The following is a 24,925-nucleotide window of genomic DNA, read 5'->3' as shown; positions in this document are numbered from 1 at the left end:
GTTTTAACAGTCATTATTCCCAAAGAGAACTGTTAGGGTTAACAACAGTTATCCTGAGGATAGCACATTCTATTAAAATAGAGCAGAGCACATCCTATTAAAATTAGAGAGGACTTTAGCTTACAGTATAAAAAACACAGAGACTGTAAAAATCTCTGTGTGTCTGCTGGATCATTTGGCAGCTCACGAAACTTTAATGAAGGAAACAACGCCTAACAATTATAACTCTACTCTTGTGAAACACAGAGAAGGCTCCTGTCCTACTGGAAGTTTAAAATGGTTTACCATTAGAGAAAATAATTGAGAATATTTATCTGGAACATTTTCTTTAATAAAGGTCGCTGCGGTAGATGAAAACTCTTTCGCATCTTTCAGTTTTGAAGCATCGAGGAAACACTCCAGTAAATTTCTGCAGATCAAAGAAACATTTGTACTCAATATTTATTCATGCTCTCTGAAATAACTGTTATCTGCATTTTTTTCAAGAGAAGCTTTATATTCAAGATACCACTCATAAATGCAGCACAAGCAATCAGTGCTACAAAACACTAATAACTATTATTTCCTGCTGTTGATAATATTATTTAGTGTTATTATTTAGCTACAGATGACCTTTGGAGGTCCCTTCCAACCCAAACCACTCTGGGATTCTGTGATTCTATGTAAGCAAAAACAAACACTGCCATTACTTTTACAACAGAAATGCACTGTGTGCGCTTGCTTGTTCTCATCATACCTCAGAAGTATGTTTGGTACAAAATCCCTGCGTGCATCATATTGCAGATTACCTTTCACATACCTTCTGGAATATTCTGTTACTGAATTTTTTATTTCCCTCCAGTTTCAGCTTACAAAGAAAATACTGCAGAGCAATAAAACCATCAGTTACACACTAAAGAAAGAATAGCTCAAAACGCCTCTGAGAAAAGCTTCCTGACCTTGAAAAATTACATGGCCCCTCTTAATTTTTCACATTAGTATTGGTTTAAGCTGACTGGTCCCACTAGGAGGGACAAGGGACGGGGGATGCTGGAATGGGGCTGCCCCTGCCCCGAAGTGGCACAGAGCAACAGAGTAGGCTGGATCATATATTGTACACATCCTGCTCAGTGTATGACAGGAAAGGGGTTGCCCAGGGTTCATGGGACTTGTGATATATTCTATAGTTTGTCGTGCTTCCTTTTCTGGAATTTTTGTGTTTCTGCCCAGTTTCTGGGCTGGGGTTTGTCCCTTTTTGCCCTGGTTTCTGTCTGTGCATGGTGGCAGTGGTTTCTCACAGTTTTGTGTACACCGGTACCTTTTCCTCTGGTTTTTATTTTTATGTTTTCCTTTTGTGTAACCTGATATCCCTGCAATAGAGTAGTAAATTGTCCTCAGCTGACATTTTGGCTTTTCCTAGCTCCTTTCCTCTTTGCCCACACAGGGGGTGCCGGGGGAAGGAGAAAATACCTCTGTTCTAACTGTACTGCTAGGACTCACCTGCCAGCAGAGGTAAAACCAGGACAACATAAAACTGCTTCTCTCGGTGGAGACAGCTCAAAGTTTATGCTCCAGTTTTACTCAGGACATGTAGGACATTAATACACTATTTATTAGCAATTATCATCAAAGTATTACAAAATAATTGGTAAGAATATAGATGTGCGTAAGAGTACTGGCAGTGCACTGGGTTGATTGTTTCTGTTTTTTCCCTTTTCATAACGTTGGAGCTTATATTTTGCATGAGAGGTGAAAAGAAGACCTGTTTCATTTACAGTCTAAAACATCAGACCAAGCAGTATATCCAAATGAGCAGGGACAGCATTTAATTTCATAGGGAACAAAACCGGATATAATTACTAATGAGAAAGGAAAAATGCTGATCCAAACTAACTGTATTGACGGCCATATAGTACCAAATTGTACATTCAAGCATGAGTGACACGTAAAGACCACATCACTGCCGATGACAACTTATCTTTGCATTCTTCATTGCTGTATTTGCAACACAAATACCTATTTTGCTCGTTGGTTTTTCCTACATTTTTATTTCAACATATAGTTACAGGTCAACAAAAGGGGAAAAAAAGAAAGATACCTTTGGCCAATATATAAAAAGTCAGACTTCATAACAAAGGAAGAAATTAGAAGGTATCTTGACTATGTTCTCGTAACCTTACCAGGCTGTCTCTTCAAGGATCAGAGGACAGAGAGATCTTTGTTTATCTGTTTAAAGGTTGTATTTCTTTACCTGAAGAAAACAGTTCTTCAAGAAAAACAGTCGTTTGTCTTTCTCCTCACTGTAAGGGCTGCACATAAGCAATGATTCAAACGCTACATCCAATAGGACTGTGATACTTCAGTTCAGACTGAGGGCCTAACTGCTTCTGCCACTAAAATTTTAAACTTGAAGAAAATATTAAAATGAAGCACCTTTTATGTTAAGTGTACATTTATATACCTTTAAAAGGTTACAAATTAAGATTTCCACAATAAATGCATCTACAATGCTACCAATGAAATACACAGCACTGAGGACTCCCTTAGGGGGGAAACCACGTGTACCAGAAGACTACAAAATACCCATATGAAAAAATATAATTAAACTTACATCATGAGCTCTGCTCTCCATTCACTGTCTTCTTCCTCAGTTTGGTTTAATGCCTTAACTATCTGAGAAAGGCTGGGAATAAGACAATAGCGGAACCCAGGCTTAAGATAGGGCCTCACAAGCTGCCAGTAAAGAACCGAGGCATTATATATCAAAAAATAGTATCTGAAAAACAAGAATCAAGAAGGTAGCATTTCATAGACTTATATAAACAAAGAAGAGCATTTTAAGACACTTCTAAAAAGCAAAAACAGGAACACTTCCTGTGCTTTTAGATAAGAACCAATCCTGACTTCTAAGAACTGAGAGCAAAAGTACAGCACAAGAACAAGGGAAACCTCTCTACCCTACCTAGTAACTAACAACTTAATATAAGCTAACATGGTGCTCTCTCTCTACAGAGCATAAATATAAAAGGGGAAGAAACACTCAAAGGTTATCCACCAGCCTTAAACATGTTGACTCATCCCCTCTATTTCAGACTGTTCAGTATTTCCATAGTGCTGCAGCAGGCACAGCAGTTACAGAAAGGCAGTAACAGAACACGAGGAAAGTCCACAATAGCAAAAAAAGCCAAACAACTACTTCCAGACCACCCAGTGAAATCTGAGACAACTACAAGAATCTAATTCAGTAACATTTCCTGAGATGCAGAGTTCATCTTACCAGTAGGGCCTACCTTTGATCATGGATGGCAAAATCTATAGCCTTCATAAAAAACATCACAAATTTCTCAAACGCTTCCTAGGACAGAGCAATAGTTGTTAAAGCAATTTGAATATGGCTTTTATAAATCAGGTTATTTTCCTATTTCAGTATGTTCGTATCTCATAGATTTTCAGACCAATGTCAAATAAAATGTGCTGCCATAGTAAGATACAGCCCTAGGAAAAGTAACTAAAAGTCAGGAGCATTGCCTATGACTCTGTTTGCCTGATTTGAAATTGTAACTAAGGCTGTACTTCCAGTTTCTTTCATTTCTGCCAAACTTTAACTATCAGGACTGAAATTTTCCAGAACTGAGAAGCTGCTTATTTTTAAGCTTTCAACAGAGAAAGCTCAGAGACTTCCAAAACGTTTGCCCCATTCTAAAACTTGAGGCATGATTTTCTTCAGAAAAGCTCCAAGAAAAATGTCAGCTGAATGGCCTGACAGTCATGCTCTTTTATCATTAAGGTAGAGGGGAAACAGCTTTTCAGAGGTGGACGTCAAGCTTGAACACAAGCCAGCAGCATGCCCTTGCCACAAAGGTAACTAATAGCATCCTGGGCTGCCTTAGGAGGGATGCTGCCAGCAGGTCAAGAGAGGTGCTCCATCTCCACTACTCAGCACCAGAGTACTGTGCCCAGTTCTGAGCTCCCCAGTACAAGAGAAACATGGACACTGTGAAGAGAGTGCAACGAAAGGCCACAAAGATGATGAGTGGACTACAGCATCTCTCATATGAGGAAAGGCTACAAGAACCTGGAACTGTTTAGCCTGGAGAAGGCAGCTCAGGGGGGGTCTGATCAAATGTGTACACAGTGTGTGAGGATATAAAGATGATGGATGGGATGACAAAGAAGGACTTTGAAAGCTTGGAATTAGAAATGGCAAAGCAGAGGTGGAACTGGATGAGCAGGAAGGGGATGACACCCAAGGGCTCTCTCTGATGAGATAGAACAGGGTAAGTAGACTCCCAGAGAGCTGGAACTATTTTTTACTGGAGTCTGGGACTGGCATACAAAGGCTGCTGAGCAGTGAGTGGCAACTGCCCAACTAAAGAGAAAATTAGGATTAAGAGTCTGAGAGGTACTAGATACTAACATAGAAAAGCTGCACTTGGCCCTTAAGAATAAAATGGTAATTGTTTTACCAAGTGTAACTAAATCTGGTCTGAAAGTATCACACTGATGTAAAAAAGGGAAAAGGTTGACTTCAAAACAATTGACTGTCTGAAAAATGTCACGAGCATTCTCTTTTTTTCCTCCCCAAAGTATCTGCAACATCATCTAACCCGGCTGGTAAGTTTTGATTACTCTCAAACCACCTGCTAAGATATTTTTCTCTGATTTTTCCAAGTCACATTAAAATACGCAGTCGCTTGTGTATGTTAAATTACTGAAAGTAACACATAAAAAACTTAGAAGAAATACTCTTAAAAACTGGCCTATTATAATGTAACCTTCATAATTTCTCACCAAATTATCCGTAGAGAGTGGAGTGTGCAACTGGCCTTGGCACAAATAAGCTCTGCCAAGAAACTGGTTCACAGGAAATTTTCCTTTAAAAAACATCTGCAGACAGTCTCTGCTCATTTCCAGATATCCCAGCTAGGAACAACAAAAAGTATGTCAGTGTTTTTAAAATGCAACAACTATTAAAAATTGGTAGCTTTTAAAATGCATGCCTACTCCAAGTGTAACATCTAACTGCGTTACCAGTATGCAAATTATAGTCCATAAAGCTGCAGATTAGAACTGATACAAACCCCTTCGGACCTACTGAACTCACAAGCTAGACCTTTGTCAATGCAAATGTACAGAAAAATATCTCCTTTACATAACAAAGCTCCCGAGGCACTCGTAGAGCCTCTTACAGTACTCAAAATAAGCCTATGTTTTTAATAGTCATTAACAGAATTGTTAACTTAAAGGCGAAATTCTTACCTGAATTTTTTTTAAGCCTTTGTTTTTACATGATACTAGCCTGCAGGATTTTATACAGCTGTCAGTGCTGCATCTCAGTTTTGAGACAACGGATAGAACGAGTGGCTTGCAGCTTGGAAAAAAATATTGGTTTACAGAAATTCTGTCTGCCTGAAATTCCACCACTTGTACCCATGAACATTTACAAATATTTCAGAATTGATAACCTCCACCACACTTCATAGAAGTCACATCAATTCGCAACGATCTTTCAGAATTAGAATGTCATCTCTCCTTCTTTTGACCAGTGTGGAGTGTCCACAAACACATTTTCTTGAGTTACAACACAGCTGTTATAACTCTCTGTAACAAGAGAAAACAGGCATGGCAGACTCATAGAATGGTGCTCATGTTGGTGAGCTCACATACTGCTTCAAATCCCTGGCTGGGACTGGGCTAGAAGATGAGAGAACTCATTGAAGATTTTCAGACTACATCCAGTAGGAATCTTGCATAGAACGTTGGATGAAGGCCGTGGTGGTAGCTGCTGTTCCTGCTCTGTACAGATTTTGTACTGTGCATTTATATGAACTGCCTGACAAACCACAGTTTGCTGAATGATTAGAAAGAAGTGATAATTTTACATCTGGGGTTTAACTGAAAATGCATGTTTTAAACAATTGCTCTCCAAAACCAGAGGACTCTATTTCTCGTGAGTACTTCTGGGGAAATGTTTTAAGTAGTGATTTTAACAACTGTAAGCAAAATGTCATACAAATGGTTTTGTTCAATACTGCCTAATACTGGAGCGTGTTCAGAGAAGGGCAACAAGGTTGGTGAGGGGCTTGGAGCACAAGCCCTATGAGGAGAGACTGAGGGAGCTGGGGTTGCTTAGCCTGGAGAGGAGGAGACTCAGGGGTGACCTTATTGCTCTCTACAACTACCTGAAGGGGGGGATGTAGTGAGGCAGAGGTTGGTCTCTTCTTCCAGGCAACCAGCACCAGAACAAGAGGACACAGTCTCAGGCTGCGTCAGGGGAGATTTAGGCTGGAGGTTAGGAGGAAGTTTTACACAGAGAGAGTGATTGCCCACTGCAATGGGCTGCCTGGGGAGGTGGTGGAGTCGCCGTCGCTGGGGGTGTTCAGGACGAGGCTTGACAGGATGCTTGGTTGCATGGTTTAGTTGATTAGGTGGTGTCGGATGATAGGTTGGACACAATGATCTTGAAGGTCTCTTCCAACCCAGTCCAGTCTATTCTATTCTATTCTATTCTATTCTATTCTATTCTATTCTATTCTATTCTATTCTATTCTATTCTAAATTACAAACCTGAAGTGCTTGTTCAGCACATAAAACATACAGGTCAGTGCTCAAGCCATCCGATGAGTCTAGCACAGATTTTCCTTGGCTGGCTGATTTGATCAACTCATAAGCGTTCTCCAAAGCCTCTGCATCTGAAATAAAAAGTAATAAAGAAGGTAACAGATAACATATGTTGCAAGGTAGACTGGCAGGCATGGTGCAGTATGTCAGATGAACTGTATGACATTCTGTTTCTCCTTTACAGAAACAAATTATGAATATTTAAGTAAATAAAAAAGTCCAATGTTGTTGAAAGTCAGACAGCTGTAAGATGAAGTATTAACAACTCTCTTGCAATTTAAAAATCACAACTGCTAGGACACAAGTGAACTACTTTGAAGGCCCCATTCTCAGTTCCCTGAACTCGTCAGTACTCTTTTCTGTTGCCACAGAAATTCGAGGAGACACCCTTGAAGCTGCCACAGAAAGCAAATGATGTCAGGGAAACCAGCTCAAATTAAGCACACCACAGCAATTATTTAATTTCACAGCTCTGAAGCACATTTAAAGCATTCAGAAGATTAATGTTTTCATAGTATCACAGTATCACCAAGGTTGGAAGAGACCTCAAAGATCATCAAGTCCACCCTGTCACCACAGACCTCATGACTAGACCATGGCACCAAGTGCCACGTCCAATCCCCTCTTGAACACCTCCAGGGATGGTGACTCCACCACCTCCCTGGGCAGCCCATTCCGATGACAAACAACTCTCAGTGAAGAACTTTCTCTTCACCTCGAGCCTAAACTTCCCCTGGTGCAGCTTGAGACTGTGGTGCTGGTTGCTAGAGAGAAGAGACCAGCCCATTCCTGGCTACAACCACCCTTCAGGTAGTTGTAGAGAGCAATGAGGTCTCCCCTGAGCCTCCTCCTCTCCAGGCTAAACAATCCCAGCTCCCTCAGCCTCTCCTCACAGGGCTGTGCTCAAGGCCTCTCCCCAGCCTTGTTGCCCTTCTCTGGACACGTTCAAGTGTCTCGATGTCCTTCTTAAACTGAGGGGCCCAGAACTGGACACAGGATTCAAGGTGCGGCCTAACCAGTGCAGAGTACAGGGGCACTATGACTTCCCTGCTCCTTCTGGCCACACTATTCCTAATACAGGCCAGGATGCCATTGGCCTTCTTGGCTACTTGGGCACACTGCTGGCTCATGTTCAGCCTACTGTCAACCACATTTGGAAGAGAAACAGTGTTAGAACGAGCAGTTTTTGTGTTTAAAGCGAGATTTTTGCTTTACTTATTGCCGAAGACAGGCAGAATTCGGCCACCCTCTGCTCCCCCTGCCCCACCCTTACCTCGGCGGCTCTCTGCCGCCAGGAGCCGCTCCCTGATGGACAGGTCCATGCCCCTCCGCCGCGACGCAGCTCTGGCAAAGGAGACGTTTTCAGCGGACCTTCCGAAATCTTCCCGAACAACCGAGCTGCCGAGGCGTCCGCCCGGGGACGCGCAGACAGGGTGGCCACCGTCGGTCCCCCGGCCCCGAGGCTGGCGTTACCGGCGGGCGCTGCCGTTCCCGGCCCCGGTGGCACGGTGCCGTTACCCGACGGGTGCTGCCGTTCCCGGCCCCGGCGGCACGGTGCCGTTACCCGACGGGTGCTGCCGTTCCCGGCCCTGGTGGCACGGTGCCGCCGGCGCGCGTCTCCTAGCAGCGCTCCCACAACACTCTCGGAGCCCCGCCCCCGTCTGACTCGAGGGGACGAAAGCCCCCGGCTGGACCGGGGCCCAGCGCTCCCCTTCCCTCCGCCTTGCACTCCTGAGACCCAACGGAGCCGACGGCAGTACTGATAGCGACTGGTACAATCCGATCGTCATCTTATTTCTTTGCCAACCTTGCTATATCGAAACAAAGGAGAAACACAAACGGAGCCTTCGGGCTTTCCTGATGGTGGTGACCACCGGTCTGGCTGAGCACGGACCTCTTGCAGGGGCCCAAGAGAAACAAAAAAAGTTTACTACCTTCGGAAAGAGGGGCAGGCAACTCAAGAAGAGTACAAGGACCTAGTTAAGTCATGCAAAGAGAGCATCAGAAAGGCAGAAGCCCAGCTAACACTCAACCTGGCTGCTGCCATGAGGGACAACAAAAAAGGTTTTTACAAGTACATTAACAACAAAAAGAAAGCCACAGAAAATATCCACCCTTTGTTGGGTGTAGGGGAGAACCTTGCTATCGAAGATGTGGAAAAGGCTGAGGTACTTAATGCCTTCTTTGCCTCAGTCTTTCATAGTCAGACCCATTATCCTCCAAGTCTTCAGCCTCCTGATGGAGCTGAAGAGCAGCACTAACTCCCCATAAGCCAGGAGGAAGCAGTTAAAGACCTGTTCTGGCTCCTGGACACTCAAGTCTATGGGGGCGGATGGGATTCACACGAGAGTGCTGAGGGGGCTGGCAGATGAGCTTGCCCTCTGTCATCTATATCAGTCCTGGTTAACGGGAGGTGCCAGCAGACTGCGAGCCTTGCCAATGTGACACCCATCTACACAAAGGGCAGAAATTAGGATCCTGGGAATTCCAGGCCTGTCAGCCTGACCTCACCAGGGAAGGTTATGGAATGGTCCTTCCTTGGGTGCACAGCAGGTGCAGGATACCGGTGACATCAGGCCCAGCCAGAGTGGGCTCATGAAAGGCAGGACCTGGTTGACCACCCTCATCTCCTTCTGTGCCGAGGTGACTGCAGAGTGGATGAAGGGAAAAGCTTGAAAGGTGCCTACTAGACGTCAGTAAAGCCTATGACACCATCTCCCACAGCATTCTCCTCCAGAGCCCTGCGGCCCATGGCATAACCACGTGGACTCTGCTGGATTAATAACTGCTTGGACGGGCCCAAGAGTTGTGATAAACCGAGCTCAATACAGCTAGTCCGGGTATCTCCACAGCTTTCCTGCGAGCAGCTCGGGCAGCCGCAAGTCCTTCCGCGAAGGGCAGGGGATCGGGGAGCTGGGGAGCCAGGGAGCGCGGCGGCTGGGGAGCTGCTGGGCGGGGGAGCTGCTGGGCGGGGGAGCTGCTGGGCGGGGGAGCTGCTGGGCGGGGGAGCTGCTGGGCGGGGGAGCTGCTGGGCGGGGGAGCTGCTGAGCGAGGGAGGCGGGGAGCGAGGGAGGCGGGGAGCGAGGGAGGCGGGGAGCGAGGGAGGCGGGGAGCGAGGGAGGCGGGGAGCGCGGCGGCCGGGGAGCACGCCCCCGGCCCGGAGGCGGGCCACAGAGGCCGGGCGCGCATGCGTCTCGCCCCCGCCTCGCCCGGAGGGGCGGTGGCCCGGGTTCCTTAGCGACGAGGGGACGCCATGCGCGGGTCCTGGGCCTCGGTGCTGGCCCCGTTGCTGGCGCGCCTGGTCGCCTGTATCCTCGCCGCTACCGCGTTCGTCGCAGCGGCCACGCGTCGGACTGGTCCCCGAGGCGAGGAAGCGGCCCGCGCACAGCTCTCCGCCGCCAACAGCTTCCCCGCCCGCCGCCTGCTGCCCGCCGCCTGCAGCCTGCGCGGCCTCGGGGCCGCCGCCTCGTCCCGCCGGAGCGGCAACAGGTGTGCAGGGGACAGGCTGCGCCGCCGCGGTGGGCCGAGAGGCAGGGACCGGGCACCCAGCGGGAGCCGCCGTTCAGCCGCCTGGACCGCCAGGCCTCGGGCACGGGGTCATCTTCATTATGAGTGGGGGGCTTGGGAAGGCCAGCGTTGAGTGGCCCGGTAAAGCAGAGGTGGGTTGCTGTGACGGGGCTGTTGGCGCTGGGAGGCAGAAGTCTTCAGAAAAAAGAAGCAGCTGCAGGCTCTCTGGTGCTCTCTGTGGGGAGGGCAGCATCAGCTACGTGGAGTAAAATCTGTGTGTGGGCCATCACTTTGAAGGTGACAGTTGTATCCGTAATACACGGACACTGAATTTCTTTGCCTCTGGTTGTTATGGGGAAGTATCAGAGTGGCTTCTAAATGTACAAATAGAGTGTCCACGGGCTTACTACAATGAAAAAATGGCTATAAATGGAAAGTGTGCAATAATTCAAGCTTACAAAAAGTAGTACTGTGTTCTGCCACTGGCATTTAGGAATGTAAACCATGCCATGATGCAAGAACAGCCTATTAACAGTGTGCTGGGGACTGGTGGGCTTCTCTTTGCAGGTCCACGAATCAGGTGTGTGTGGAAAACTCACTCGTGTTCAGAAGCAACACTCCTTATCCTACTGACACTGTTGCTGTCCCTGGGGGGCGTGAGCTGCTGTTCTGCATTCAGCTGGAGGACTGTGAGTAACCTGTTGTCCTGCACACTTAACTCATAGATTGCCTCTGCTTAGGCAATGTTTTTAAAAAAATACACGTTACAATTGTGACTAATTATCTGGACTGTTGGAGTTCCAGGGAGAACATAATGAATCAGGCCAGTCACCAAAGACACTTAGTTTAAGCACAGAGTCCCTAGCTAAACAGAAATCAGCCTCTGTGAGTTGTTCCATTATGTGAGATGCCAGTTTGTTTGCTACACCTAGAGCAGCAAATAAGGGTTGATGTTTGGAATACAGCCCTATTATTCTTTCCAGAAAGTGATTTCTCATCATATCTTGTACTCTTTGTTTCATATGCTTATTTTCATACTTCCTGTTAGTGTTGCTTTTTAGCGAACTCACATCATGGTAGTGTTTTGTCAGTAAAATGCAGCGGGTGTCCAATCTGGGCACCTTACAGAGATTAGGACACATATGAAGATAGTTGTCCTAAGCAGCTTTCATGCTTTTTGCAAAGTCACACCTGTTTCCCATGAAACAGTACCAATTAGTACTTGCTATATCCTCCTGCTCATATCTCTTAGTAGACTTTTAGCAGTGTTACTATGGATTGGTTAACTAATAGAAGACAGTACTTAGTTTATCTATATTGGCATGGTATTTATTTTCTGAAGTCTATCTCTTCTAATGATTTGATATTGGCAGATGATATTTTTTTTCTCTTTTCAACCTTTAGCCCTGCTCAACTATTTTCAGCAGCCCCCGGATATAAAAGAATCCGATTTCTTGAAGTTCTTACAGAAGTATGGCAGATACTCCTTCTTAGCACCGTCCCAAGTCCTGCCATCGTTCCCTGCCTTTTACCGGGTGAGCCGAAAGGAAAGGGCAGTCGGTTTGCAGATGCACTTTTACTAAAGCTGTCTGTAATGAGGTCTAATGAGAACATTGAAAGATTCTTATTTTTCTACCTATACTCCCTATTATCTCTTTCTTTTAATTCCTTATTGTGTAAACAGTTTCTGATTAGTTTTCACATATCTAAAATGTTGGCCAACCCTTTAGACAAAACTGAATGCACACTAAGGAGAAGTCTAAATGTGCTTCTGTGCCCTGATGATGTAACTCTGGAATGCTAAAGCCAAGTGCACTTGGCTTTAGTATTCCACAGTTACTTTGTCTGTGATTTCTCCAAATTGTCTTTTCAGGCTGGTGATCCAATCTTAATCTACTTTGACTCTTCATGCATACTGAGCACACTTAGACAGCCAGGAGCAATGGGAGCCAGTGGACACTGTGCTGATGGAAATCCTGCTGGTCAGTAAAGGGGGAAGAATTTCTTAGGGTGGTTTGGTTCTGTTTTATCTTTTGCCATGTCTTTACTCAGGCTTCCTGGACAGTAAAAGCACAAGCTGTACTCGGATTTTCACCAACTTGAGCAAGAGCTGCATTACTGACCCTGCCTTAGATGCTGCCTCATACTACCATGACTTTGTGGTGCTAAAGGTATGCACATGTCCTAACTTCCCTTTGCTCAACGTCTTGACTTTCCTTGCAACTTCAGCTAACTGGAAAACTAAAGGTCATCCAGTATGGCATCCCTGATGTCACCATTGTTGAGACCTTGCTGGAAATCCTGTCTACAATGTAATGATTGGTGATAATCCCTCATTTCAAACTACTTTCCAAGAAATTTCAGTTGTTAGCAAATTCTTACTGCATTCAACAGGTACTTCACTGATACATCATAGTGCTAATGGCTTAACTAGCACAAACAGGCTGTTTGTCAAAGTGCTTGTGTCTCTTCCATCAGCTTGATCCATCAAGGAATGCATATTCCTAGTGAAGAGTGAGAATTGGTTTTACACAAGGTTATCTCTGAAATCGTACTGGAGGCCAGTTATTCGCTTTGTTTACATTCATAGATGACTTCCATTTCTCCATTATTTATCCTGATAATAATTTTAAAATAATCGATTTGTTGTTCTGGGTTCATCATGCTGATCATACTGAAGTGAACAAAAAAACCTCTCTTTTCACCTTCTAGAGTTTCTCTGGTGTTCAAGGTAAAATGGTGGTGAAATGTTAATAGCTTATTAGGGCTAATGACTTGGTTTGCCTTTATATTTGAAACCTGAGTCTACATACTTGTAGTAGAGAGGGTCTTCCGTTACTCAAATTCAACTCTTATTTTCAGGCCTTTCTTTGTCAGTGTGGCAAAGGAAAAATTAATTTTTCCTTAAATGGAAGCTGTAGTCATTAGTTGATTGCAGAAGTGGGGTCTCCAGAAATTGAATCAAAGATGCTGGTATTTTAAAGTATCTGCATTCTGCAGGTCATTAGCAGGGCCATGAGGAAATTTTGTCTTCTGATGTTCTAAAAACTGCTTTCTGTGAATTATGTATGTGATTTCTAGATCACAAATGGATGAGTAAACAAAGTAGTTTTCGTCAGTATGATGTGTAGGCTCTATTTAGTGATTGTTTCATGACTTTAGGTACTTGCAAACCCAGAAAATCAATTTTTAGTGGTGGTGGTTTTGCTTGTTTGTTTTTCCCAGGTCCCAATTGCTGACACCACTGTGCAGTCCATGAAGGTCAGTCTATTGCCAAAGAAAATATTTTCTGCTTCTGAAACAAAATGTCTGGAATCTTACCCATTCATAGTAATGCCCAGGGGCTGGGAATTTGGGCGAATGGGAAGGTTCTGTGTTTGAGACAAAATTAGTTGGGCATTATAGCGAGACATCATTGGGAAAAAAGGATGTAAGGAAAGATGTGCTTTTAAATGAATGGGCATGAATAAGGCTGGAGTCAGAGAGGGAGCTTGTTTTCTTAGAAGGTGATGAGCATCTGGAGCAAGGTGACATGTCCACATATCACAGCTACCACAGGAAGGTAAATCTAGCTTGGATGGGAAACCAGTGTTGAAGAAAGGCACACTCCTTTGAAAGGGTTGCTAGCTGTTCATGTGCTTCCTGTCCCCAGGTAAAGATCACTGCAGCTGCACCACCTGGAGCTCCCTACCTGGAAGGCAACACATGTAAAAATGTTGTTTCTGAGGTATTTCTTTCCTTTGGGCAGCTCAACACTAGCTTCAGGAGATTGCCCTCTTACCTGGCTCTGCCTCTAATTCTTCTCTGAATGGGACTTTCAGGTGATCTATGGGATAGAGTTCAGTGGCACACATGGAATTCAGAGTGTCTCTGTCCAGTTCAAAGTGAGCAACATCTCTGGGAACTTGGGATCCTCTCTGCAGCAGCGCTTCACTTTGTACTTCTGGGTCAGTGCTCCCATCCTCCCTGGGTTCTTGCCAAGTGTGTGGTCTATAATTTGTATCACAGTATAACTAAGGTTGGAAGAGACCCCAAGGATCATCAAGTCCAACCTGTCCCAACAGACCTCACGACTAGAGCATGGCACCAAGTGCCACGTCCAATCTCCCCTTGAACACCTCCAGGGACGGCGACTCCACCACCTCCCTGGGCAGCCCATTCCAACGACGAATGACTCGCTCAGTGAAGAACTTTTTCCTCACCTCGAGTCTAAACCTCCCCTGGCACAGCTTGAGACTGTGTCCCCTTGTGCTGTGACTCAGTTTGTGCAGATGACGTGAGAAGATTGGAGCAGTGCTGCAGTGGTATGGCAGTACCAGCACCCTAGGACCCCGCTGGTGATTTGAAGGAAAGAGGGGACCCTGATCTGGTCTCAAGTAAACCGTGTTATCAGACAAAATCCAGGCTTCAGTGCAAGTGTGTAGTCTTGCACTGCAGAATTTTGAAGGGGCTGATTATTCTTACCTGGGTTTTTTTTATTGGAGATTTGGTAAAGGCAGAAGGGGAAAGGATGAGATCAAGGTCATCAGCACGGCCTTGCAAAAGAAAGGATCTGAGATTTGAGCTGGTGCTGCATCTGAGGTGTTCAGTATCTATGAGCAAAGTTGCTAAATTTATTCCAGGTACTTACTTAACTGTGCCCATGCAGCAGGAAAAAGAAGCACTTTGGAGGGGGTGGTAAATACTAATGTGTGTTGAAGTTCATGTAAACTTTGTCCCCTAGAGGCAATATAAAGTGGGCTGCGGTGACCCTCAGGGGTTGATAAGTGTGCAATGCAACCTTGCTCAAGTTATCCCCAGAGGCTCTTCCCATAAAATGATCTAGGAGTAGAATCTGCTGCTCAGCATCGGGGTCAGAGCGGGGTTTGTTCTGCAGACAGTCTGTAGAATTGCCCAGACTGATATGTTCACTTCCTTAGACACAAGCTCTGACCAAGTGGAATTAATTGCCTCAAGAACTGTCCTGGTAGTATCTGTGTTTCAGGGTACTGACCTTCAGTTTTGACTTCCTGGGCTGCAGAACAAACTTGCCAGGTTAGAAAGAGGGTTTGGAAACCAATAATGGAGGTTTTAGTAGTGCACGATATTCTGTCCGTCAAAAAATGGCCTTAGATTGACATTCTTTAGAATGTGAACTTGATCTTCTGAGATGGATGGATCTCACTGGCACTAATGTTTTCATCTTTCTTTCTTCCCTTTGCCTCTTGGTAGACCAGGACTCCTCCTCCTCACATATTGCCTAGAAGTGGAAACCCTGGCTACATCACCGGAGCACCACTGTTGATTGCCAGCAGTGGTGCCATGCACCATGTATCCCTTTTATGCTGTCAGGTTTTATTTATCACTGGGTTTATTAACTTCTGGTATTCTCCTGTGGACTTCTGAGATTCTGCCTGTAGGGGCACACCTCAGTATTAAGTTGCAGCCATCAGCAGGCCTTTTGGTCACAACTGAATTGAAATCCTGTGACAGGAATAAGGAAGAAACTGGGGTGAAAGGATTGCTAAATACAAGCTGGGTTTCTCCTACGTTATCTGCTTTCATTTGACTTCTTTACATATGGCCTGTCAGATGAGCATTTTACAGAGTGAGGGTGATGGAAGTTGCTCACAGTTCCTCAGACACACAGTCCAGTTTGGAAGAAATATGAGGACAGGCTGCATGCTCAGGTAGGAATACACTCTGCATTTGCCCTTCCTGACACGTTTGGATGTTGTGGACTCACCACATTTTTCCATAGTCTGTCACACACTGCTGTGCAGCCTAGGTCTTTCCCCAGGGTCACCAATGGATCTACAGATCTTTCATATACTCCTGAAAGGACCTGAATGTTATAGAGAACAACCCCAACATTGTAAAGGTCTTCTGGGCCATTTTGAGGCTGTAGTCTGGCAACATGACTTGGGCAAGAGTGGAGTCTGTATTTAAGGAATGAACTATAATCTTCAAAAATGATTGTTAGAAACATTTGGATCATTCTTCTCTTGCTGACAGGGCAGGTGTATGACCACTGCCATGGTAAGAGGGCCAAGAGCTGCCAGTTTTCCTTACCATGTGTTACCCTGCCAGGATGTTCTTCTCACTTCTCATTGCAGAGAGAATTGAAACTACATCCATTCAATAGCAGTACTTCCATAATGATTCTGCTGACTCATTAAAGTGGAAGAAATACTCATTACAATAGGAAGGGTGTTTGCAGATTGGGATTTTTTCTGTCCTGGAAATAATTTTGTCAAACCTGTTACTGTCTCATTTCCAGCCTGTTCCCAGCACTGGAAGAGGGTAACTGTAGTTCCATCCAGCAGGAGTTGTACAAGGCTCTCCAGGGAATGAGTAAAGCAGAGGATCTTGCCATAACTGGCAGTGTTCATTCAGCCCAGGAGGAAGGGTGGACAACCATTCTGATTCAGAACTGCAGTGTGCAGGTAGGAGAAATGCAAAAAGAGCAGCTGTGAATACTTTTCCTTTCACATCATCTTATTGCTTTGGAGAAGTATGGGCATGGGAGGGGGAAGAACCAGCTTGTTCATCTGGGCTTACTTTTTCTGTAGGGCTTACTTTCTTCTAAGACTCTCAGGGGTCTTAGTGTCTGTAAGCAGCCATTCTTATTATGGTTCATAGTATTAGGAGACTTGCTAAACAACAGAAAGATGTTGACAATATCTCTTGAATCTTGTTCCTGCTGTTTAAATGGGCAAAAAGAGTTTGTGTTGCATTATTTATTCTGACAGTGTTCTAGAACTAACAGTACCTGGTTACTTCCTATTAGTTTTTATTATTATCATCCTTCCTGATTTTTTCATTTTCTATCTTACCTAATAAGGCTCGATGTTTGCAATCCAAGTACAGGGAAGTTCTATTTGAATAATCAATCTGTCAGGATATGGTCTAATAGAATGCAAAGTGGTAGAGCTGAGGCATTCTGTTTAGAAATGAGGTGGATATAGCTGTGAAATGGGAAGTTGCCCTGACCAAAAGTTATGGGGTAAGCCCTGAAGTGACTGATGCAAGTTCTGTGACCAGAATAATAGATGTTGACCATAACAGTCCCTTTTCACATTTTAAATACTGTATTAAGATTTGGGTTATATTTTCAGGCTGTGAATTGCACTTCCTGCTGCATGGTTCCTGTGACCCTGGAGATACAGATACTGTGGGCTAAAGTGGGCTTCCTGTCCAACCCCCAAGCTCAAATACTGGGTGCACGGTACTTCTATCAGTGTTACCCCCTGAAGGTATGGAATTTATAACCCCTCATGCAGAGAAGTAATTCAGTGGGAGTTCCAGGTTATTTAAGAACCAAGGAATCAAATGCTTTTGATATTACTAAGTGGAGATTGACAGAACCTTAGCAGTGGTCTGGCTGCTGTCATAAGAGTTTGTGTTTACCAACTCCTTAGAGGAAAGTGGGTTTATGGTCTTGTCAGTGCTGTCCTCAATCAGCTCTCAGGATTGGTGCTAGTGCAAGTGTGTGGAAGGAGTCAGCTTGTGAAATATCTTTGCAGAGTCCAAATAGAGGCATGTACTACAGTAGGACCCTGCCCAATGAGTTGCCAAATACATTTTTCTTTTCTCTTGAAGCACAAAAGTGAGTTAAATTTGCCTCCAGAGGTACTGCAGAAATTCCCCACCAGGGTTCACAGTATTTTTCTCTTCAGAGTCATGAGTTATATCTGACCTTATTCAGCTGCTTCCTGCACAACTTTCCTCTAAAGTGCATGTACACTAATGCACAAAGCATGGGCAGCAAACAAGAGGAGCTGGAAGCCTTGCTGCAGCAGGAAAGTTATGATGTCGTTGCCATCACAGAGACGTGGTGGGACGACTCACATGACTGGAGCGCTGCAATTGACGGCTACGGGCTCTTCAGGGGAGACAGGCAAGGGAGAAGGGGTGGAGGGGTGGCCCTGTACATCAGGGAGGCACTAGATGCCATTAAGCTGGAGATCAGGGATCATCACATTGAGTGCTTGTGGGTGAGAATTAGAGGGAAGACCAGCAGGGCTGACATCCTGGTTGGAGTCTGTTATAGACCACCCAACCAGGAGGAAGATGTTGATGAAGCATTCTATAGGCATCTTAAGGCTGTCTCAAGGTCTCCGGACCTTGTTCTCATGGGCGACTTCAACCTGCCTGACATCTGCTGGGATCTCAACACAGCAGAGAGGAGGCAGTCTAGGAGGTTCTTAAGAGTGCATGGAGGATAGCTTCTTATCCCAGGTGCTGCGCAAGCGTACCAGGGGTAAGGCTATGCTTGACCTCCTCTTCACCAATAGGGAAGGGCTGGTGGGGATGTGGTGGTTGGAGGCTGTCTGGGCTCCAGTGACCATGAGATAATTGAGTGTTCAATATGCAGCCAAGCTAAGAGGGGCAGCAACAAAACCTCCACTCTGGACTTCTGCAGGGTGGACTTCAGGTCCACTGACTCAGAAGGTTCTTTGGGAAACAGCCCTTAAAAACAAAGGGGTCCAGGAGGGCTGCAGCTGCTTCCAGAAAGAACTCTTGAAGGCTCAGAGCAGACTGTGCCAATGTGCCAGAAGATGAGCCCTGGGGCAGACAGCCTGGATGGGCAATGAGCTTCTGAGTGAATTAAGGGGAAAAAAAGAGGAGGTATCATCTTTGGAAGAAAGGTGAGGCAACCCACAGAATGTTTAAGGATGGGCAAAAGCCCATTTAGCGCTTAGCCTGGCCTCTGCTGTGAAGGACAACAAAAATTCCTTCTACAAGTATATTAATAGCAAGAGCAGGGCAAGGACAACCTCCACTCCTTGGGGAACATAGTAACAAAAGATGAGGAAAAGGCACAGGTACTTAACACCTTCTTTGCCTCAATTTTTACTAGCAGGACAGAATGTCTTCCAGAGAGCTGGCCTGCAGAGCTGGCAGATGGAGCCAGTATAGTTCCCCTGTGATTCAGGAGGAAGTGGTTAGAGATCTCCTTAGCAGCTTGGATCCCCTCAAGTCCATGGGACCGGATGGGATCCATCCTAGGGTGCTGAGCGAGCTGGCAGATGCGCTGGCCAAGCCACTCTCCATCATTTTTCAGCAGTCCTGGCTCACTGGAGAGGTCCCAGAGGACTGGAAGCTGGCCAACGTGGTGCCCATCCACAAGCAGGGCCGGTTGGATGAGCCAGGGAATTCCAGGCCTGTCAGCCTGACCTCAGTGCCAGGCAAGATCATGGAACAGGTCATCTTGAGTGCAATCACACAGCACTTAGAGGATGGCCAAGGGATCAGGCCCAGACCGCATGGATTTAGGATGGGCAGAGTCCAAGGGTATGAGATTGAACATCCAAGTGCCGGGTTCTGCACATCGGCCACAACAACCCCAGGCAGTGCTACAGGCTGGGGTCAGGGTGGCTGGAGAGCGGCCAGGCAGAGAGGGACCTGGGGGTGCTGGTTGATGGTAGGCTGAACATGAGCCTGCAGTGTGCCCAGGCAGCCAGGAGGGCCAATGGCATCCTGGCCTGCATCAGGAACAGTGTGGCCAGCAGGAGCAGGGAGGTCATTCTGCCCCTGTACACTGCACTGGTTAGGCCACACCTTGAGTCCTGCGTCCAGTTCTGGGCTCCTCAGTTTAGGAAAGATGTTGAGATGCTGGAAGGTGTCCAGAGAAGGGCCACAAAGCTGGGGAGGGGTCTGGAGCACAGCCCTGTGAGGAGAGGCTGAGGGAGCTGGGGTTTCTCAGCCTGGAGAAGAGGAGGCTCAGGGGAGACCTCCTTGCTGTCTACAGCTCCCTGAAGGGAGGTTGTAGCCAGGTGGGGGTTGGTCTCTTCTCCCAGGCAAGCAGCACCAGAACAAGAGGACACAGTCTCAAGCTGTGCCAGGGGAGCTTTGGGCTGGAGGTGAGGAAGAAGCTCTTCCCAGAAAGAGAGATTGCCCATTGGAATGTGCTGCCCAAGGAGGTGGTGGAGTCGCCATCACTGGAGGTGTTTAGGAAGAGACTGGAAGGGGTGCTTGGTGCCATGGTTTAGTTGATTAGATGGTGTTGGGTGATAGGTTGGACTTGATGATCTCAAAGGTCTCTTCCAACCTGGTTAATTCTATTCTATAAAGGCAGTCTTCCCAATTGTTCCTGAAGATATGAATGGCTGATTTCACAGACTGGCTTAAACCAGTGCAAGCACCAATGGGGTGCTGTCAGTAGATTCCCTCTCTGAGGTGAGCATGCAGAGCCAAGGCAAGGAGTGAAGCTGCTCCCCTGGCAGCAGCAGCATCTTAAATCAGCCCAGGCCACTCATGAAACTCCACACAGCTCAAGGACCAAGTGCATTTGTTGTCATACAGCATTCTGTTGAAATGGAAAGGAAGTGAGGCCTGAGCAGATCAGTTCCCTGTTCCATCCTTACCAGTTGTCTCTCTTCTGAAACAATATCCTAAATATGAGGAAGAAAATCATCCTTGTATTGGGTCTCTCTTATTGAAAGGATCAAATATTGTGGCAGCCCTGTCTGTTTCTGGCAGCAGTCACCTGTTCAAAGTCCCTGGTGATCTTATCCTATGAAAAACAGGTAACGTTATATGAGGCACAGTAGCTGCTGATGTTTCCTGAGGCCTGTTCCCTCAACCTACCTGCGAAATATCCATTTTGGGGGAAAAAGGAGTTGCTAAATATGAAATATATCTGGAACACTTACGGCCTACCACCCTAAAGACATCTGGCTTGGCGGTCATCTGCAGTGAGTCTCCATTAGCAGATTGAGGAAGGATGTATCTTCTGCATGAAGCTTGCTAAACTGTGCTTTCCTTCTCATTACAGCTCCTGAGCACAAGCACGGTACCTCTGACAACTGTCGTGACCTTCACTGACATGACAGGATGGCCAGAAGCACCACGAGGCCAGCCCCAAGGGCACTGGAAGCTCCCATTTGACATCTTTTTCCCATTCAAGGTGGCAATGAGTTTGGAACAAAGTTACAGAGATTACCTGGCTGGCTGTTTTTTGTTGATACTAATAATATCTGGTATTCTCTGCTTCTGAAAAGTCTCATATACAGGACTTGGACTTGAAGTTTGGTATGCGAATTGATACCTTGAAAATGTTATTATAGACTTTTCTCCTCAGGTTCTTATGCTGTGCCTGGTATCTATGCACCTTCTGTTCTTGGATGAGCTTCTGCCCTGCGTGCTCTCCTGCCCCTATTCTGTATGTAGCATCTGCACGCCTCACTGCAGTGAAACACTTGAGAGAGGGAAGGATCAAGGGATGTTGCATTGAGGACGTTAAAATGAACGTGTTTGTAGAAACCTAGAGTGCTTTCTAAACCAAGGAATATGAAGACATGAGCAACGTTCAGTCCAAGCCTTTTGGAGCTGCATTCAGTCTTCCTCTTGAAGCACCTGATTTTTCTACATGGGAATAATTGAGCATTTAAAATACAGGAGCCTTCAAAGACAGCCTGAATTATAAATAGACATGTCTGCCAGTCACCTTTAATCTTTAACTTTGTTACCTGACAGTCGTGCCTCTCTGAGAGTCTATATTTTTCTGTGCTTGTTCAAATATAGATATACAATTGACATTCCGAGTGGCACATCAAGAGGGAGTTGTGAACAGTCATAAAGGAAAACAAAAAAGGCACAACTATTTTAGGAAGAGTTGTGGATCTACGGTGAGATTGAAGCTTTTTTCAGCACAGCTCTGGCTCAGCCTCCAGGGACCAGAATGTAAGTTTATTGGTTTTGAAGCTGATTTTCTGATTATCTCATCTCCCCTACTGTGTCTCAGAGGCTGAAGAAATCTGCTCTATGAGCCTGCTGGGCCATACACATTCCTTGTTTTTAGTAATGTAGTATTTATCTAAACCTCATGAGATAACAAAAAGAATCCCTTCCATCTAAGGTCAAGTAACTGTAGGGGCAAGAAAATGTGAGCATCCTCGCCTAAAAAATAAAAACACAAGTGTTTGTTCTTTTGTTCATCCATTGCGTGTGCCAACTGTGGTGTCTTCCTCGTTACAAACGGAAAAGGCGCTGGGGAGATAACCTGACTGACAGAAGCTCAGGAGGGCGCGGCCGCTCTGCCGTGGCGCCGCCCGGAGACGGACCCGGGTCGAAGGTGGCGGCCAGCACCGCGCCCGATCGCCCCAGAACGCCGCTTCTGTCGCAGGCCAGGTCGCTGAGTACCCTGTACCGGGCGCTGAGTGCGGCCGCGCCCGACCCGGGGCACCGGCACAGCTGGGCGTCCCCTCCCCGCCGTGAGTCGCCAGTTGAGTCCGGTCTCGGCGGAGCAGCCTGTGGCAGAGAGGCAGGGGCAGAGGCCGTTCCCACCGCCCCGGGAGGGCGCAGAGGCTGGCGGGGCATCGCTGCCGCTCGCCACGGAGCGCGGCGGGACCCCTCGCAGTAAGCTGTAGCGGAGCCGGGGCCTTGCTTCACTGCTGCCAGCAGAGGAACGACACCTCCAGGAAGAAATAAAAACCTCATCCTTAAACCTGTGGAGGTATGGAGGCAGCGCAGACGTTGTCCCTTTTCTGGTCTTCGCAAAGCATTCCAGAGCTCTGTGGACTTTGGTTCAAATTTTCGTGGCGGCTCCAGGGCATTGCTACTGCATGGTTACTGGTAGAGTGGTGGTATGGACCCCTGCCAGCACCACACTACTTGAGCAGAGCTGCTCGGTCTCATTTTTCTGGAGCTGTGTGACACAGCAGAGCTATCGCTTCTCTTGATAATTCTTCCTTGCTCGCCTCTTGTGTCTACTTAGGAGATTTCTTCATGCCAAAAGAAAATATTTAAACTCTCCTGACACTTGCTTGACACCCCTTAAAGTTAGTACCTCGGGTTTCACCTGACTTGTGCTGATAAGGCTATGTTAGTCACTTGGTGTTTCTTCACAAGAGATAGAACAGGTTTAGATAAGAGGTTTTTTTTAAGGAAACATGATAGCTCTCTGAGAGAAGTAATAAAGCTGTGGGAGAGACTTTAATGAGCAAAGCTTACACTTTTCCAAAAACCTTTGGCTAGTGTCTCTGTACTATGAAGTTAAGAACAGTTTTATTTGCTTAAATGCTGCCATAGATGCCTTTCACGTGCACTGCCTCTATGCCCTAAAAGATGATGGATGTGCTTGCCTTCTCAGATTTGCTCTTGATGACACTGAGAAGCAGTTTTTAAAGGGTAAGAAATAAAGCTTTCTTCCCTGTTTTGTAACAAATTTGTTACATTTAGTCACTTTAGAGTACCTTCCCTTTCCTGTATTTGTGCCAGTGAAGAACTACTGCTGTTACCCATTGCTACCTGTCTCTTCTGAGATAACTCGTTGCCAGCGGTTGTCATAAGTGTGTTCCATAGGCGGAGTGAGCATCTTTGAGGTTTAGCTTCAGTAATTTTTTGGTTGCTCCTGTTGCATCAGAAGGCAAATTAAAGGTATTCAGAATGTATTTTTGTTTTGTTCATCTGCAGCATCTAAGGAAGAGAACATCTGAATACTCTCTCTGAAAAGTCAGTTAAAGGTGTAGTGAAAGTCAAAGAGTAAACAGAGTGGTAGAAATTACCAGGTAAGGAGTGGAGCGCAGGGTAAAAGACTAATCATGACACTGTATAAACCTTTCTTCGTGCAAACTTGAGTCTTCTGTGTATTTCTCAATTCTCCCTTGGATAATTGCTGTACTGTGTGTAGGATAATCAGGAAGGTGGAGGAAGAGCAGTAGAGATGGTTATATATATGTATGAGAGAGAGCCTTGGTATAAAGGAGAGCAAAAGCATCCTATACTGATTTATTAGTGGCAGTGTACTCTAAGGAGTTGCAGTGCTGCTCTCTGGCTTGTGCTACATCATTGGCTATGATCATGCTGTTCTACAAAGGGGGGGTGGGTGCTGTAGCTTTGAGCCAGGGGGTGTACTTCTGGTGCAAGAAAGGTTTGAGGCCAACTTGAGCATCACAGCAGAGGGAGGAATGAGGTGGGTGCACTACAAGCCCATAAAATTGTGAGTAGTGTAGAGAAGGTAAATGGCCTCAGAGCCACAAGAAGCTGGAAACCAGGAGAATATTCAGGTAGTTTTAATTTCTTTCTTGTTCTGTCCATGTTCTTTATCTGGGCATCTGACAGGCTGTTGTTCTACTGATGTGTGGTTTAATTTCCCCACTAGGATTTAGGTACTAGCTTAGCCTTTATAGAAGCTGAATGCCATCTTGTTTCTCCCCAACACAAAAAGAAGGGAGCACATTGTGAAGGTAGAAAATAAAAAAGCAAAGTTAGGAAAGGCAAATGGCTTAGAAAATAAGGTAGGGAATGCTGAGCTGAGCATACATGGTTCTCAGAGGCTGATATGCTGATGGATATTGAGTGCAGCTCTTTCTGGAGAAAAGATAGGACATCGGAAAGAAATTCTTCAGCTGGGTTTGGGCTACAGTGGAGAAAACAGAAGTAAAGCCACTCTCAAAAGCTTTGGCTACAGCTCCCTTTCATCTGCTGTCTGATCAGACTGCAAACATCTGAGAGAGGAGAATCAAGGTCAGGGGAAGCTGATGTGGGAACTGGCGGGGCAGCCTGTGCTGTGGGCAGGGCTGTCTGGACTAGTCTGGGGCTAGACAGAAAACAGTTGCTGATGCCGTGACTCGCAAAGCCCTGGATTTTGTGCTGCAACGTGGAGAAGAATTACATCATCTGCTGGGACAGCGCCGCGCCTCACAGCAGCTCAGGTCGCGCTTGCGCCGCTGATGTGGCCTCCGCCGCGGGAGGCCGGGGATTGGTTGCGGCGGGTCAGCTGGCCTGCCGCGGCAGCCCGGGGATTGGCTGCGGTGGGGCAGGGGGGCTGTCGCCGGCCGCCTGGGGAGGCCGGGGATTGGCTGCGGCGGGCCAGGGGGGCCGTCTCCGGGCT

The 24,925-nt window shown here is 46.3% G+C and overlaps 2 protein-coding genes across 2 annotated transcripts in view; one reads left to right on the top strand and one right to left on the bottom strand.

The window, feature by feature from the left end:
- Positions 1–7,922, bottom strand: part of CFAP46 (cilia and flagella associated protein 46) — a 58,491-nt gene extending 50,569 nt beyond the window's left edge. Inside the window, 6 exon segments of the mRNA XM_054163540.1 lie at positions 286–409; positions 2,591–2,755; positions 3,270–3,334; positions 4,771–4,902; positions 6,547–6,671; positions 7,874–7,922. Of these exon segments, the coding sequence (XP_054019515.1) occupies positions 286–409; positions 2,591–2,755; positions 3,270–3,334; positions 4,771–4,902; positions 6,547–6,671; positions 7,874–7,922 (660 nt within the window).
- A 1,931-nt stretch (positions 7,923–9,853) lies between these two features.
- Positions 9,854–21,606, top strand: TCTN3 (tectonic family member 3). The gene is made up of 14 exons (XM_054163539.1): positions 9,854–10,089; positions 10,675–10,796; positions 11,512–11,642; positions 11,981–12,089; positions 12,160–12,278; positions 13,333–13,368; positions 13,760–13,834; positions 13,929–14,054; positions 15,319–15,417; positions 15,679–15,776; positions 16,367–16,532; positions 17,205–17,342; positions 20,867–21,123; positions 21,352–21,606. The coding sequence occupies exons 1-13, from the start codon at positions 9,854–9,856 to the stop codon at positions 21,086–21,088; spliced, it is 1,677 nt and encodes a 558-aa protein (XP_054019514.1). The 3' UTR covers positions 21,089–21,123; positions 21,352–21,606.
- The last annotated feature ends 3,319 nt before the right edge of the window (positions 21,607–24,925 follow it).

This window comes from Dryobates pubescens, chromosome 8, assembly GCF_014839835.1.
Source record: "Dryobates pubescens isolate bDryPub1 chromosome 8, bDryPub1.pri, whole genome shotgun sequence".
Lineage (NCBI taxonomy): Eukaryota > Metazoa > Chordata > Aves > Piciformes > Picidae > Dryobates > Dryobates pubescens.
This window is presented reverse-complemented; position numbering and strand designations above follow the sequence as displayed.